The sequence below is a fragment of the Palaemon carinicauda genome, chromosome 44 (assembly GCF_036898095.1).
Source record: "Palaemon carinicauda isolate YSFRI2023 chromosome 44, ASM3689809v2, whole genome shotgun sequence".
NCBI lineage: Eukaryota > Metazoa > Arthropoda > Malacostraca > Decapoda > Palaemonidae > Palaemon > Palaemon carinicauda.
The window spans coordinates 30,944,850-30,962,154 of NC_090768.1; the positions used below are offsets into that span (position 1 = coordinate 30,944,850).

At 39.2% G+C, this 17,305-nt stretch overlaps 1 protein-coding gene across 1 annotated transcript in view; it reads right to left on the reverse strand.

Annotated features, from left to right (window-relative positions):
- Nucleotides 1-861: 861 nt before the first annotated feature.
- Nucleotides 862-17,305, reverse strand: part of Marcal1 (SWI/SNF-related matrix-associated actin-dependent regulator of chromatin subfamily A-like protein 1) — a 198,029-nt gene continuing 181,585 nt past the window's right edge. The window contains exon 14 of the mRNA XM_068366961.1: nucleotides 862-3,827. Coding sequence (XP_068223062.1) covers nucleotides 3,624-3,827 — 204 coding nt within the window. The 3' untranslated portion in view covers nucleotides 862-3,623. The remainder of the gene's footprint in view (nucleotides 3,828-17,305) is intronic.

Here is a 17,305-nt window from a genome sequence, read left to right on the forward strand (position 1 = left end):
TTGTCAGGTGTATGAGAACAGAGGAGAATCTGTAAAGAATAGGCCAGACTATTCGGTGTCTGTGTAGGCAAAGGGAAAGAACCGTAACCAGAGAGAAGGGTCCTATGTAGTACTGTCTGGCCAGTCAAAAGACCCCATAACTCTCTAGCGTGAGAAACTTGGGAGATATTCAAATGAACATAAATAATAACTCTATGCCGATATCTAGTAAAGTTCGAGATCTAGGTGTATTTCTTGACTATAAGTAATGTAATAAAAACGACTGGTTATCATCTAAGAAATATTGCGTTTATAAAAAAGTACCTGGACGAAAATTCTGTAAAGAAACTTGTGATAAACTATGTTATTACTAGGATTGACTACTGCAACCCTATCTATTACAAATTACCAAAAGTGCAACTTAAGAAATTAAAAAATATTATAAACAGAGGAGCAAGACTGATAAAAGGTGTCCCACCTAGAGAAAGAATCACCCCTATACTAATCGATTTACACTGGCTGCCGATTAAAGCGAGAATTGAATTTAAAATATGTACAGTAACCCACCAAGTTATCAGTAGCGATCGTCCAAAATACTTAAGAGAATTGCTACAGATTGCGCAGCCAACAAATCGTGTCGACACAAGAATAGTTACAGATGGCTTCAAACTGTTGGAACCTAGATATATGTCTCCTTTAGTTTTAGACTCTAGATTTTAGATATGCGGCCCTGAGACTATATAATAAGCCCCACGAAACATTCGAATGATTGAAGACATTAAGGCTTTCAAGAGGAAACCGAAGACTTTATTTCAAAAATCATACAACAGTGACGATTTAACAGTAAATAAACAATACGTGATCTGAAACAATAAATACTCTGAATGAACAAGGTAAAACGACAGCGGAGGTCCCGTAGAGAGTAGGGTTCTGCTTTATGGGACCGGAAAAGCAGCCATCAAAGTATATTTGCTTCCCTTTTCTTATGCTGAGACTATGGTTTCCTCTGTCTGAGTACCATTCTCCTAAGTATTTATATTCCTTAACCATTTCTATCCTTCCATTTCTAACCACTCTCATTCACCTTTTTAACCTCTTCTTTTTTGTGTCTAATTACTAACACCGCAAACTTGTGGATTTGTGCTAAACGTAAATTTCTTAAGTTCTTCCAAACTGTGGCAGTTGCTAATGGCTTTTTCTACTTTGTATAGATTGTTGCTAGGTAACGTTATATCATCTACATACATTAAGGGTTCTGTTCTAATGTTTCTAATCAGGGTTGTCGTCTTCTCACTTGTTGAATTAACTTTGTTTGTGACTATTGAACATAACTTTGGTCCAAATAGACCTAATATCCTGTTTTACGTTCCCTTTCATCCTAATTTCTTCTGTATATCCAACGAAGCTCTTGATAATTGCATTAGCTTTCTCACTTGGTTTGATTTCAGAGTGTCCTTCTAGATAAGCTGCTTACCATAGCTAGAGTGTCTCTTCTACCCTTACCAAGAGGAAAGTAGCCACTGAACAATTACAGTGCAGTAGTTAACCCCTTGAGCAAAGAAGAATTGTTGGTAATCTTAGTGTTGTCAGGTGTATGAGGACAGAGGAGAATGTGGAAAGAACCTCCTTCTTCTTTTTTGTCTACATCTTTTCCCACTTCTATGTGGGGTCAATGTTTCTGGTCAGCTTTCTCCATCTACCTCTGTCCCACACCTCATCACCGGTTAATCCCTTTGATCGCAGGTCATCCTTGATACAGTCCACCCACCTTCGCTTTGGTCTCCCTCTCCTTCTCGTTCCCTGTACCTCCATTTCCATCACCCTCCTCCCAATATACTGATATACTGTTCATCTCTTCTCATGGCATGACCATGTTCCAGATTATTCAGTTTATGTGTAGGCAAAGGAAAAATGAACCATAACCAGAAAAAGGGATACAATGTAGTACTGTCTAGCCAGTCAAAGGACCCAATAACTCTAAAGCGGTAGTTTTCTGGCGTCCTGTCATCGAAGGTCACTGACGCCAACCTCCAGCAAGAAGCAGTATTGGAACCAGTTGAGGAAGAGATCGCTCATTCTCCACACCTTGTTATGCATCCAGTAAACTAGCAGCAGATTAATGTTTTGACTTTGAAGTGCACAGTGCTTTGTTGACTTATAAATGAAGCTAGGTTTAATAGCATGTTCTGCGGCATTTCCACACTTTAATGCTTTTCCTATTAGCATTTTACAGGATTTTATGCTAGTATTTAGTTAGAAAAATAATTTCTGGCATACAGATCTTTTATTTTTATAAAATAATTTTCAACCGACACCAAAAACATACAGTAAACTAAAGCATAAAAATAAAAAATATTTAATGAAAACATAATCACGGATATATACTTAGTTTTTTAAAGAAATAATGTACAGTATAGCTTTAATGACCTTCACTGATGCAAAATTAAAATTAGCAGTTAGTGTTCTTGGAGCAGCTATTCCTATCACTTATGGCAATGAATGCTATTTTCAAATTGGAAATATGGACACATAAAAGAGGAAACTCTATTTCAGACATAACCATAATAAAAGTACTTTAAGAACACAAATATCCTTCTAAGGTACAGTATTAGTTTTATAATACACAATACAGTATGGAGGCTATATCAATGTCTTAATCTTATCAGGCACCACACATTAAATAAGCAAGAAAAAGTAAATGCAAAGATATTATCTTGACTCAATATACTCTAAAAATATTATAATACAACATTTACTTCTATTTAGTATTCATCAACTGAATTTCAAAATTTGAAAGAAAGGAGTTTCTTTTTAAGTAATGCTCTTCAGTTAATAGATAAGAGATGTATTTTCATATATTCATTCAAGATATTTCAATAATTCACATGTGTAAAATGAGTACACAGTATAAAGTGAATGAGTGGGTTATGAAATAGTGCACCATATATGCAAAACCTGTGCAACAAACATTTTATCACAGAGGGAAATAGCCTATATTTATGGTAAAAAAAATTTATTCTAGATCCTTGTAATTTCAAGATATAGATTTTTTATGATTATGATTTCACAGCTCTTTCATTTTATACCATGGATCAATATACCAACCCTTGTATGATGATGGGCTGTCATTTTAAAATTGCTTTAAATTAAATAATCTTTTAACATACCTTACACTTTCACTCTTAGTATCAATACAAAACTCTTCACTAATTTTGTACTTGTTACAATAGTTTGAACTATTGACAGTTAGTTAACAACAAAACTTAAGTAAGCTAAGTAGCAACTGATAAAAATGGGCAATGCAATTTGCTTACATTGGTGAAAAAGAAGACAAACATTTTACGGTACTCACTATGTTAATACTTCTCTGTATTTGCTATTTGTCTTGCAGTTTTACATTAGAATTTTGAAAACTGGGGACAGTAAAACAAAAAAGTAATATACGGAAAATTTTGCATCATGCTATTCAAATAAAAATTTTTATTGTTCATAAAATCTTCTAGTTTTGACATACAGTAGTTATGTTTAATCTACAAAGCTTAGAAGCCCTGTGGTCTGGATAAAATTGCTTAATAATGAATACTGTACTAAAATAAAAAAAACAATCAACTAAAATGAAGTAAAGAAATAATTCAAACAAAAAATCAGTTGAACTTTGCTTTTTTCACTTGGGGCTCATTATTTTTGTCATCATCTTCCTTCCGTGATAAATATTGAAGGATACCTCCTTTCTTCTCCTTTTTGACTGGAGGATGAGTTTCCTCCTCATCCTCTATTAGGTCCCTTGTAATTTCATCATCGTTTATCATTTCAACCAGATAGCTATCCAGAGTTCCTTGTTCTCTGTCCTGTAATCATCATAATACTTAGGAAACTTTCACAAACTATCATTATTATAATAACAGCTATCAAATCAAAAAAATTTTATTATGTACAGTAGTACTATGGCATATTTCCCCTGGTAGGCTATATGTGGGCTAAAACCATGGGGGATCAACATAAAAGTCAAAATAATGAAATGAAAATGACTATGTCTAAAAACTGCCATGTAATTCATATGATTGGAAATCAATGTGATTTCCTTCCTCATGTGAAAGTATGTTGTATGTTTTAGCAATGACATCAGTACAAATCCATATTTTACCTTTGTCTTATTAGTTACAGACTGCTAAGAATGAGGTGAGGGGTATTAAAGAGCAGACATTTATTATTATTATTACTAGCTCCTTGGAAATGCAGGATGCTACAAGCTCAAAGGCTCCAACAGGAACAAATAGACCAGTGAGGAAAGGAAATAAGGAGATAAAAAAACTATGACAAGTAATGAATATAGAACATAAATTATCTTAAGATCAGTAACAATGCTAAAATAGATATCATATATAAACTATGAAGACAGACTCATGTCAGCCTCTTCAATATAAAAAAATTTGCTGCAAGTTTGAACTTCTGAAGTTCCACCAAATCAACTGTGGTTAGGAATATCATTCCAAAATCTGGTCACAGCTGGAATAAAATTTCTAGAATACTGTATAGTAATGAGTCTTAAGATGAAGAAGGCAAGACTGTTTACAGTAACAGCATACCTAATACTACCCACATAATCTTATGCAACATGCATAAAGAACTAATTGAACAATGGTGCCAGATCAGGAATAGGAAATTGAATAGACCACAAGATTTTGTTCAATAACTTAAGATGTGAATGTATATGTACGAGAAGATTGTTGTTCAAAATAAAATTTACTCATAATGATTTCTTGCCAGCAAGGCAGTATGAAATGCCACATATTTTTTTTATAATTAAAGATTAATGATTCCCCATGGAAGGGAGAATGTCATTATTCTATGGAAGTTTAATAAAAATACAGTTACATTTCTAGATGCTCTGAGGACTAGCATAAAATTATTCTTTCTTAACCCTTTTACCCCCAGGCTATTTGGAAATTTCCAACCCTTAACCCCCAGGGGTTATTTTTTTCCCAGCACATTTTGCAGTATATATTCTTTTTAAATTGCTCTAACAGCCTTAATTTTCGTCATAGAGAGGTCAGGTTGGTCTCATTCTCTTGGAAAATGTCTGAAGTTTCTCAAAATATCAAAAATATGCAAAATAAAATGTAAATAGCAGGTTTTTGCAAGGACGTACCGGTACGTCCATGGGGGTAAAGGGATGAGTTTTGTGAAACGTGCCAGTAAGTCCTTTGAGGGTAAAAGGGTTATATGAAAAGGGAAAATTGGAGCCAAGCAAACATACAGTAGTTGAAGAGCTATGTTGGAAGAAGACAAGCTAGATGAAGAGTGAAAGACAAAATGTAGTGGAGGCAATATAAAAATGATATTTTAATTATAAAATAAATTTTTGAATATACTTACCCGGTGAATATATAATAGCTGCAACTCTGTTGCTCGACAGACAAAAAACAGTAAAAACTCGCCAGCGATCGCTATACAGGTTGCGGGTGTGCCCACCAGCGCCGACTGTCGGCCAGATACCACTCTCTCGATGTAAACAAAGACTCAATTTCTTCTCATCCCACTGCGTCTCTATTGGGGAGGAAGGGAGGGTCGTTTAATTTATATATTCACCGGGTAAGTATATTCAAAAATTTATTTTATAATTAAAATATCATTTTTAAATATTTAACTTAGCCGGTGAATATATAATAGCTGATTCACACCCAGGGTGGTGGGTAGAGACCAGTTAAATATGTTTACATCGTATAAGCTAAGAGTTTTTTATTTCATTTTGACAGTTATCAATATAACAAAACCAAAATAAATAGGTACCTGGTAAGGAAGTCGACTTAGACGATTACTCTGCCTTGTAAGTACATCTTCCTTACGGAGCCCCGCGATCCTCTTAGGATGCTGACAGACCCCCAGGAGCTGAAGTATCAAGGGCTGCAACCCATACAACAGGACCTCATCAAACCCCTAATCTGGGCGCTCTCATGAAATGACTTTGACCACCCGCCAAATCAACCAGGATGCGAAAGGCTTCTTAGCCTTCCGGACAACCCATAAAAACATTAAAACATTTCAAGAGACAGATTAAAAGGATATGGAATTAGGGAATTGTAGTGGTTGAGCCCTCACCCACTACTGCACTCGCTGCTACGAATGGTCCCAGTGTGTAGCAGTTCTCGTAAAGAGACTGGACACCTTTTAAGTAACATGACGCGAACACTGACTTGCTTCTCCAATAGGTTGCGTCCATGATACTTTGCAGAGATCTATTTTGCTTAAATGCCACGGAAGTTGTTACAGCTCTAACCTCGTGCGTCTTAACCTTAAGCAAAGATCGGTCTTCCTCACTCAAGTGTGAATGAGCTTCTCGTATTAACAATCTGATAAAACATGACAAAGCATTCTTTGACATAGGCAAGGATGGTTTCTTAACCGAACACCATAACGCTTCAGATTGGCCTCGTAAAGGTTTAGTACGAGCTAAGTAGAACTTAAGAGCTCTAACAGGGCATAAGACTCTTTCTAGTTCATTGCCTACGATCTCCGATAAGCTGGGAATATCGAAAGATTTAGGCCAAGGACGAGAAGGTAGCTCATTTTTGGCTAGAAAACCAAGTTGCAGAGAACAAGTGGCCTTTTCTGACGAAAATCCGATGTTCTTGCTGAAGGCATGAATCTCACTGACTCTTTTAGCTGAGGCTAAGCATACCAGGAAAAGAGTCTTAAGAGTGAGATCTTTCAGGGAGGCTGACTGTAAAGGCTCAAACCTGTCTGACATGAGGAATCTTAGGACCACGTCTAAATTCCACCCAGGAGTAGCCAAACGACGCTCCTTAGTGGTCTCGAAAGACTTAAGGAGGTCTTGCAGATCTTTATTGTTGGAAAGATCTAAGCCTCTATGCCGGAAGACCGATGCCAACATGCTTCTGTAGCCCTTGATGGTGGGAGCTGAAAAGGATCGTCCTTTTCTCAGGTATAAGAGAAAATCAGCTATTTGGGCTACAGAGGTACTGGTCGAGGATACAGAAACTGACTTGCACCAGTCTCGGAAGACTTCCCACTTCGATTGGTAGACTCTAATGGTAGAAGCTCTCCTTGCTCTAGCAATCGCACTGGCTGCCTCCTTCGAGAAGCCTCTAGCTCTCGAGAGTCTTTCGATAGTCTGAAGGCAGTCAGACGAAGAGCGTGGAGGCTTTGGTGTACCTTCTTTACGTGTGGCTGACGTAGAAGGTCTACTCTTAGAGGAAGACTTCTGGGAACGTCTACTAACCATCGAAGTACCTCGGTGAACCATTCTCTCGCGGGCCAGAGGGGAGCAACTAACGTCAACCTTGTCCCTTCGTGAGAGGCGAACTTCTGCAGTACCTTGTTGACAATCTTGAATGGTGGGAATGCGTAAAGATCCAGATGTGACCAATCTAGGAGGAAGGCATCTATATGTATTGCTGCTGGGTCCGGGACTGGAGAGCAATAGATTGGAAGCCTCTTGGTCAGCGAGGTTGCAAAGAGATCTATGGTGGGTTGACCCCAAGTCGACCAAAGTCTCTTGCACACATCCTTGTGGAGGGTCCATTCGATTGGAATTACTTGACCTTTCCGACTGAGACAATCTGCTAGGACGTTCAAGTCGCCCTGGATGAACCTCGTTACTAGGGAGATGCCTCGATCTTTTGACAAGATGAGCAGGTCCCTTGCGACCTCGTACAAAGTCAGTGAGTGGGTACCTCCCTGTTTGTAAATGTACGCCATGGCCGTGGTGTTGTCCGAGCTTACCTCCACCTTGCCTCGAAGGAGATTCTCGAAGCTTATCAAGGCCAGATGAACCGCCAAAAGCTCCTTGCTGTTGATATGCATGCTCCTCTGACTCGAGTTCCACAGACCTGAGCATTCCCGACCGTCCAGCGTCGCGCCCCAGCCCAAGTCCGATGCGTCCGAGAAGAGAACGTGGTTGGGTATCTGAACTGCCAGGGGAAGACCCTCTCGTAGGCTGATATTGTCCTTCCACCAAGTCAGACAAGACTTTATCTTTTCGGAAATCGGGATCGAGACCGCCTCTAGCGTCTTGTCCTTTTTCCAGTGAAAAGCCAGATGGAATTGAAGAGGACGGAGGTGTAGCCTTCCTAGCGAGACAAATTGCTCCAGGGATGATAGCGTCCCTACCAGACTCATCCACAGCCTGACTGAGCAGCGTTCTTTCTTCAGCATCTTCTGGATGGAGAGCAGGGCTTGATCTATTCTGGGGGCCGACGGAAAAGCCCGAAAAACTTGACTGTGAATCTCCATCCCTAAAAACAGAATAGTTTGGGATGGGACCAGCTGTGACTTTTCCAAATTGACTAGGAGTCCCAATTCCTTGGCCAGATCTAGAGTCCAATTGAGATCCTTCAGACAGCGATGACTGGAAGAGGCTCTGAGAAGCCAGTCGTCCAAGTACAGGGAGGCTCTGATCTCCGATAGCTCGAAACTGGTACCCCACATTCCTGTGAACAAACCTCAGAAACGGTTGGGAATCCGGGTGTATAGGAATGTGGAAGTATGCCTCCTGAAGGTCGAGAGAGACCATCCAGTCGCCTTCCATAAATGCTGTCAAGACAGCCTGGTAGACTTCATCGTGAAGTTTGTCTTGACAATGAACACATTGAGCGCACTTGCCTCTTACGTACTCCTGCAGTGAACATGGCTGCCAAATCATGGAGCCATCCCTGAGGGACTTGTCCCTGCAGAGAACGTGGCTGTCAGATCATTGGAGCCATCCCTGAAAGCCTTGTTTATGCATGACATAATTGTACAGCAAAACTTCAAAGGCTCGAAAACAGCTGTGAAGTTGACCTGTAAAATCTTGGAGCGTCTCCTGGCCAGGCGCCAGGGAGAGTCTACGAGATTTGAGAAGTCTATCTGGGCAGAGGCAGGAACTCCCAAGCCGAGAACTTCTCTCGTGTCATATCAGACTCTCGCTCTATAAGCCAGTTTAAAAGAAGGGAAAGCAAAGGCTGTATCCCCCAAACTCCTCCTGGGGATAACCCAGTCGCCTAGCAAACGTAAAGCTCTCTAGGAGAGCGAGAGAGCACTAGCTTATAAACAACGGCTTCGAAGTAGCTAGGCCTAGTGTAAGCTCTGACGTTTAGGCGAACGAGGAGCAGCAGTTACAAAAAGATCCGGACAAAGAAACTTAAAAATCAGCATGATTTAATTAAAGTCCATAGAGGGCTAAGCAGCTTTAGGCTCCTCTCCGTCTGACAGAGTCCTCAAGGGAATATCAGTAGGAGGGGGAACAGCAACTTCCTCATCTAAAGGAACCTTGTCCGATAATAGCTGAGTCTCAAGCAAGGGAGAGACCTACCGTGGTGGCAATGCTTTAAAAGCAGAGTCCACACGCACTGGTGCATTAGTAGCGGACCAGGACGCAACGTCATGTAACTGCTTGACAGTCTGTGAACTGTCAACAACAACAGGTGCGAGAGACCAGGACGCAACGTCATGTAACTGCTTGACAGTCTGTGAACTGTCAACAACAACAGGTGCGTGAGGACGCACAGCGTCCACTCGAGACTGCTTTGACTGCCTAGACTGAGCAGTCAAAACAACTCTAGAATGCGGAGGTTGACGCACAGCGTCAAAACAAGTCAACTCCGATTGTTAGCGAACGTCCTGAACGTCAACAGGAGCATCAGCAAGTGGCCTAACGTCCAAATGTGGCTGAAAATCCACACGAGACCGCATCGAGTGTGGTTCTAAACAACCTGACTGACGTGACTTAGCTACGCCAACGTCAACAGGACGCACAAAGGAACGTTAGGTTGGCTGAAAGCCAGGATCTCGATGAGATAAACGGCTAGGCTCAACGGACTAATCGGCAGAATAGTCTTACATAAGGGAGGCAAGCTTATTCTGCATGTCTTGCCGTACAACCCATTTAGGATCAACGGAAATGGTTGCGGTAAGAGACGAGGGTAACGTCTGTGACCGCAACACTTTGCCAACAAAAAAGACTCTCGGAGTCTGTGTTACGCTTTTGTTAGGCGGCGAGCAGTTTTCCGATGACTGCATAGGGTCAGAGCTGTCCTAATGGCTGCAACCAGGACGCTGGACCTGTCCTGAAAGGACTGACTTTCGCTTAAGGGCCTCGAAACCTTGTTTCAGGTTTCTTATGCGAAAAGCCTTCGGATGACGAGGAGAAAATTGTCTCTCTCGCCTTATGGTAGGGGAGATCTTGGTAAGATACACCCGATACCATAGAGGGAAACGTCTGTTCGCTGATCAAGGCCTCTCGAACCCATAAGTCGTACGACATTACTTCTCCCCTGGGCTTGGGAGCTTGCAAGAGGTCCCGGACTAGGTGAACGACAGGCACGAACAGACGAACCCTCGGACGCAACACTGTAACACTTTGCGCAATATCACTTTATCACTACGATTTTCTGTTTTGCACTTATTTCACTGAAATCGAAACTTTTACTGATTTCTACCTGAAGCACGCAATTCTACCCTCATCAAAAGGTAGTAAATGCGAAATCAGTCGTATAATGCAAGCACATTAATACCAGCAAAAAAACAGTAAACATCTTTTAAGATAAAAAAATTCAGTGGTTGGGGAAGAGAAGAAACACTAGTTCATTCAAAACTACGTTTTCAATCTCTCACCGTACATTGCCTGGGGACGAGAATAAAACTAAAAACGTTTTATCCTTTCTCCCCGTACAGAGACTAGGGACGAGAGTAACTCGAGAACAACGTTACCCGCTTGAACGGAACGTTTTCTCTCCTCTCGCTCCCTCCGTCTCAATCTCTCTCTCTCTCTTGATTTCGCACCTAAGAGAAGAGCCCAATTACATTTCGTCAAAAAAACATGTTATTTGACCAAAGGAAAAAACTGAAAGGTTTTTCAATTAAAAAGTTCCTTTAAAATAGAATTTAAAACATTTAAGCTTTGAAAGAAGAATGAACAAAACGTCAGAATCGATTTACTCTTTCTGCAAAGTGAAACCGTGATACTCTCTCTCTATCGTAACGATAGAGCGCAAACTGCGTAGCATAAATAAACTAAACGTTAGTTCATCTTTGAAAACAGTACGAAGACTATTCAAAGAAATTCTTTCATAAAATATTTATTAAAAATATTCATTTAAAAAGTTTTAAATCATTAGCTCTTTAAAAGCTATTAACGATTGAAAGGGCTCAACGTTGTTTAACTTCGGTTTCCAAGTTAGGACCGCCTACTCTCAGGAAAGGTCGCATATAAACAAAACATTTATTTTTTATGTTTATTATAAATGGAAAGTTAATCGAAGAGGCCTAATAAAGGCGGTGAGATATAAAATATATAGAGGAAAATCTATAATTAATTTATAACGTGATAAGATAATTACTAAAAGCCTAAACACACTTCCGTCTAAGGGAAGGGTCGGCCATTTAAAAGTCAAAGAAAGTCCATACTCTCTTTGTCACCAAAAATTAAATCTATCCAAAACGAGTTCAAGATTTAAGATGAAGATAAAACACCTGCACTGCGAAAGCTCAAACCAAAATGAAGTACTTCACCAAATATGTTGAGAAAACTCCAGGTTCTACAGCGAGTAAAAGTACGTCTTGTCGATACGTCGACAGAGAAGAAATTGAGTCTTTGTTTACATCGAGAGAGTGGTATCTGGCCGACAGTTGGCGCTGGTGGGCACACCCGCAACCTGTATAGCGATCGCTGGCGAGTTTTTACTGTTTTTTGTCTGTCGAGCAACAGAGTTGCAGCTATTATATATTCACCGGCTAAGTTAAATATTTAAAAACAGAATTTTATTAATGAAATTTGTTATCTATACTCATCTGATGTTCATATTGCTTCTCCAAAAGCTCGGTTTACCAGCATTTACTCCTAAAATTTCCCATTTTCTATCTACTGTATTTCCTGTCCTCTTGACATCACAAGTCAGTGGAGAGTAAGTGGTATGTATATGAACATCAGGAGAGTATAGAAATAACAAATTCTATTATGGTAATTAAGTTATGTTTATTTCTATGAACCTCCCATGATGTTCATATTGTTGACTCCCACACTGACGGAGCTTGGGTGCCAGTGAAGGAAAGATGTAGGTAAATCATAGAATTAATGGAAGTAAAAAACAATCAAAATTCTAGATTCAGCTGGTATAGATTACTGGTAACCCATCCTTGAAGTACAGGACTATAGATTGTTTTTTGCAAGATATGTACAAAAAAAAAAAAAAAAAATTATATATGGATTGAACACCAAAGGTTTTTACCCCATTGCTAGCAGTTACTATAGGACCTATAGTCCAGAAATCTCGATAAGAAAATCAGGATTCTTCAAGATAACATTCAGCAAACACCATGTTACGCCACAGAGCTGCCTCTAAAATTCCTTTCAAAGAAAGATTTCTGCAAAACTTGAGTGATGTAGATGTATTCCTGATATACTGAACCTTCACCTTCAGGGTTTTTTTTTTTTTTTTTTTTTTATAAGATTTTGATCCAATTCTTTGAGTTTCTGTGACCAAACTTTTAATCATAAATGGCATGCATTTTTGGATGGGATGATTTGGAATTCTGTTAAGTAGTGGAATGGATGGAGGTATTATCTAGATTAATGTGGGTAAGGGTTAGATTGGGCAGGGAACACCGGGCTTTTGTTAGTGTGTATGGGCCAGGTTGTGAGAAAATTGAAAAAGAGAGGAATGAATTCTAGAAGAAATTAAGTAAGAGAGGAATGAATTCTGGAATGAAGTAACTAAGTGTGTAGAAGGACTAAGTAGGAAATATGTAGTTGTGATGGGCCACTTAAATGCCAGAGTGGGTGCAGAAGAGGTAGGTGTCATTGGGAAATATGTCATACCTGGTAAAAATAACAGCGCTGAGCGGCTGCTAGATATGAGTGTTGAACAAGAGCTGGGGATAAGAGGTAGAAAGGGCATTAATGGATTATGGGTTGATAACAAGAAGGATGTTTGGAAGATTTAAAGATGTGCATGTGTTTAAGGGTATGGCTAATGGTATGTTTGATAATTTTTTTGGTTGAAAGAAAATTAGTTGTAGCAAAAGAGTGGGGAAATATAATGGAGGATCTCAAAGGGAAATAGTGAAGGTTGAAGAGTTAAAAATACCAGAGGTAAAAAGTGAATATCAATAAATGTTGGAAGAGGCATATAACTGGGTGAAAGTGACAGCAACTGGTGATCTACAGGAGGAATGGAAGTTAGTAAAAGAAAATCTTGTTGGGCATGCAGGTAATGTGTGTGGCAAGAGGATTGTTGGATACAGCATGAGGAAGGGTAGTAAATAGTGGAATGAAGGAGTGAAGATGAAAGTGGATGAGAAAAAGAGAGGGCATTTGAAGAATGGCAGCAGAGTAATAGTGTAAAGAAGTATTAAAGATATAGAGAGAAAACTGTGGAAGTAAAACATAAGGTAGCTTAGGCAATGAGGGCAGCTGACTGGAGGTGAGGTCAGGGATTGGGTCATTCGTATGAAGAGAATAAGAAGTTTTGGAAAGAAGTGAAGAGAGTAAGGAAGGGTGGCTTGAGAAATGAAGACAGTGAATTATGAAATGGAAAGTTGTTGAAAGGAGATGAGTCAAGGAAAAGGTGGGCAGATATAATTACTGCTGCAGGTGTTCAGGTGCCAGTGATGGGAGATGAGAAGAGAGAGATTACAAGAGAGGAGATGAAGAAAACACTAGATGAAATGAGAGCAGGAAAAGCACCTGGAATGGATGGTGCTAGTGCTGAGATGTTAAAGGAAGGGGGGGGGGGGGTGGGGTGACTGTACTTGAATGGTTGGTGAGATTGTTTAATATCTGTTTTATGTTGTCAATGGTATCAGTGGATTGCGTGTGTGTGTGCGTGTGCGCGCGTTTTTCCACTAAACAATGGAAAGGGAGATGTGCATGTGTGTTGTAATTCTAGGGGTATTAGTTTGTTGAGTGTGGTTGGAAAAGTTTATGGTAGAGTGTTAATTAATAGGATTAAGGATAAAACAGAGGATAAAACCTTAGAAGTGTAGGGTGGTTTTAGGAGAGGTAGGGGATGTATGGATCATATTTTACAGTTAGGAAGATATGCAATAAATATTTATCAAAAGTTAAGGAGGTGTACAGTATGTTGCATTTTTGGATCTGGAGAAAGCTTATGATAGAGTTGTTAGGGAAGCGATGTGAAATGTGTTGAAGTTATATGGAATTGGTGGAAGGTTGTTACAAACAAGGAAGAGTTTATACATAGGTAATAAACTGTGTGTTAGGATAGGAAATGAAGTGAATGAATGGTTTCTATTGAGAGTGGTGCTGAGACAGGGATGTGTGATGTCACCATGGTTGTTCAGTTTGTTGATTCAGTAGTAAGAGAGGTGAATGGTCGAGTGCTTGGTCGAGGATTGAAACTGATAGATGAGAGTGATCATGAGTGGGAGGTGAATCAATTGTTGCTTATAGACGATACTGTATTGGTAGGAAACTCGGAGGAAAAGCTGGGTCGATTAGTGACAGAGTTTGGGAGGGTTTGTGACAGAAGGAAGTTGAGAGTTAATGTGGGTAACAGTAAGGTTATGAGACACATGAGAAGGGAGGATGGTGTTGGATTAAATGTCATGCTGAATGGAGACTTACTTGAAGAAGTAGATCAGTTTAAGTACTTTGGGTTTGTTGTTGCAGCAAATGGAAGTAGATCAGTTTAAGTACTTTGGGTTTGTTGTTGCAGCAAATGGTGGAGCAGAATCAGATGTGCATCAGTGAGTGAAAGAAGGATGTAAAGTACTGGGGGTAGTGAAGGGAGTGGTAAAGAATACAGGGTTAGGAATGAATGTAAAGAGAGTTTTGTATGAGAAAGTGATTGTACCGTGTGTGATGTATGGATCAGAGCTGTGGGGGATGAAACTTACAGAGAGACAGAAATTGAATGTGTTTGAGATGATGTGTCTGAGGAGTATGACTGGTGTAACTTGATTAGATAGGGCTAGGAAAGAGGTAGTGAGGTTGAGAACGGGTGTAAGAAATGAAATAGCAGCTAAAGTGGATACGAATATGTTGCAGTGGTTTGGCCATGTAGAGAAAATAGAAAATGGCTCTAGTGAAGAAGGTGATGAATGCAAGAGTTGATGGGAGAAATATAAGAGGAAGGCCAAGGTTTGGGTAGATGGAATAGTAATGGCTCTCATATGTGATTATATATTCATTAGGAAAGCAATGTGTTAGAAATAGCAAAACAGGCATAATCACTATCACCTAATGCTAAACGTAAGGTGAATAATTATTTAAACTTGAATAACAGGGTAAATATATGACAGTTTAACTTCTAACAAAACACAGGAGCCATATATTTTCCCTACTCATCACCTTGTGTTTCATCCATTTCTGACTCCGAACATTGGGGCGAACCACCCATTCACGTTTTCCTACCTACTGTATAAAAATTATGGGGTATATCAATGTGAAACTGGGTTTTTTGGGTGGTCAGAAATGCAAAATAAACACAAGATAACCAGTTGACGCAATATATGATTCATGTAAGGGGCATGAAATTAAAATATCATAATTACCTGTAATTTATATCAAGTCCCTCTAACTTTTTTTTTACTGCGGCTTGCCTTGCTCACAATTAAACAATATCTCACTGCTCTTCTGTTTTAGCAAGTGTTACATAAATGTGCTGCATATGTCATCTGTGTGAGTCATTATTAAAGTATCCCAATTACATATAATTTATATTACTTCCATCAAATGGTCTTTACTCCTCTATGGCTCGCTTTGCTTGCAAATAAACATTATTTGATTGTTTCTCTATTCTGGAAAGTGGTACATACATGGTTGTGCTGTGCATACCAACCATGTGGGTCATTCTTTCAGTGATTTTTTTTACTTTTATATGAGCAACAATAACGATATCCAGAAAAGAGAGTGATTTAAACATTATCAATTACCAAATTGGTGGAATTACAGTACACTAAGTTTTGAAATAGACTGAACCTCTCTTTTGGAGATGTCTTTTTGTGACAGTAGTCATGCTGGAATTGAAGAGAAGAGGGAAAAAATGGCTGTTGTATAAGACATCTGGGAACTTGCGCATAAATATTTGCAAGATCTTATTTAGTTCAAAATGCCAGCTAATGATTGTCATACAAAAAAAAAGAGAACAGCTTGTAAAAGCAAATGCAAACAACACAAGCTCAGTAACCCATAATTAGTCTCGAAAGTAAACAATGTACTTGCGACAATGAAATGGTGTTCACATTCTAATCAATTGATATATGAGCTATTAAGACCCAGCCCCCATTAGTCATGTAGAGAAAAAATGACAAATTAAGCCAGCACTTTTTCACTTCTTATAGTGAATTCCAGTTCTGCTAGAACTTAAAGTACCATATATTAACCAATAACTGTACTTGGAAGTTGAGAAAGAATCCCATCAATTGTCAATAAGTCAAGAACACAAAAAAATACATCCTCACTCTCTTGCAACAATTGAAAAGATTGTTACAAGGCGGAGAAACAAACACCAGGGTACACATTGTCTTCAAGTGTTAGTAATGGTTTTCAGTGGGTGAGGTTTCATCAGTTAGAGGACAAATTGAGCATTAGAGATGCTGTGATGGGTTCAATTGAGCTTGAACCCATGGGTCTCCCTTATATTGTATCCACTGAGCAGATGTCTTGCACTTGATAAACTGACCCTAGGGAGGGAAGATAATATTTCTTTGGTATATCACATCGTATTGGATTCCCTGTTCTAGCCTTCAATAGAACAAGTTCTTGGGGACCACACAACAGCCTAGTCTCCTGATGGGGGAAGGGGGTTGGCAGCTAATTTGAAGGAGGGTGTTTGTGAAGATTTATCTTCATGCTTTATAATTACTGTACTTATCTTTTCTGTTTTGGTTATCCTTTCCATGATCTATTTTAGCTACGCCTCTCTTTCCCCTTTCCAATTCACCCTTCATTGCTTAACCTTTGATATTTGTGATGTCGCACAGGTAAAATTTCCACGGTGCTGCCTCCGATATATATATGAAATGTTTGATGGTTCCTATTTCCTTAAGCACCATACTGTAGGTTGAATTATTCACTAATCTTGAATGTAAATCATACATTAGAACTTGCATTTAAAATTACATCTGACTGTTTAATTCCGAGTCTGTGTCAGTTTAGGAATCTTTAGGTCCGCCTCCAAAGCCTCTGCCGATTTTTCATTTTCACACATTGTACTGCATATTATGATTATTATCATTACTAGCTAAGCTACAACCCTAGCTGGAAAAACAAGATGCTACAAGCCTAAGGGCTCCAAGAGGGAAAAATAGCCAAGTGAGGAAAGGAAATAAGGAAATAAATAAACGACATGAGAAATAATGAACAATT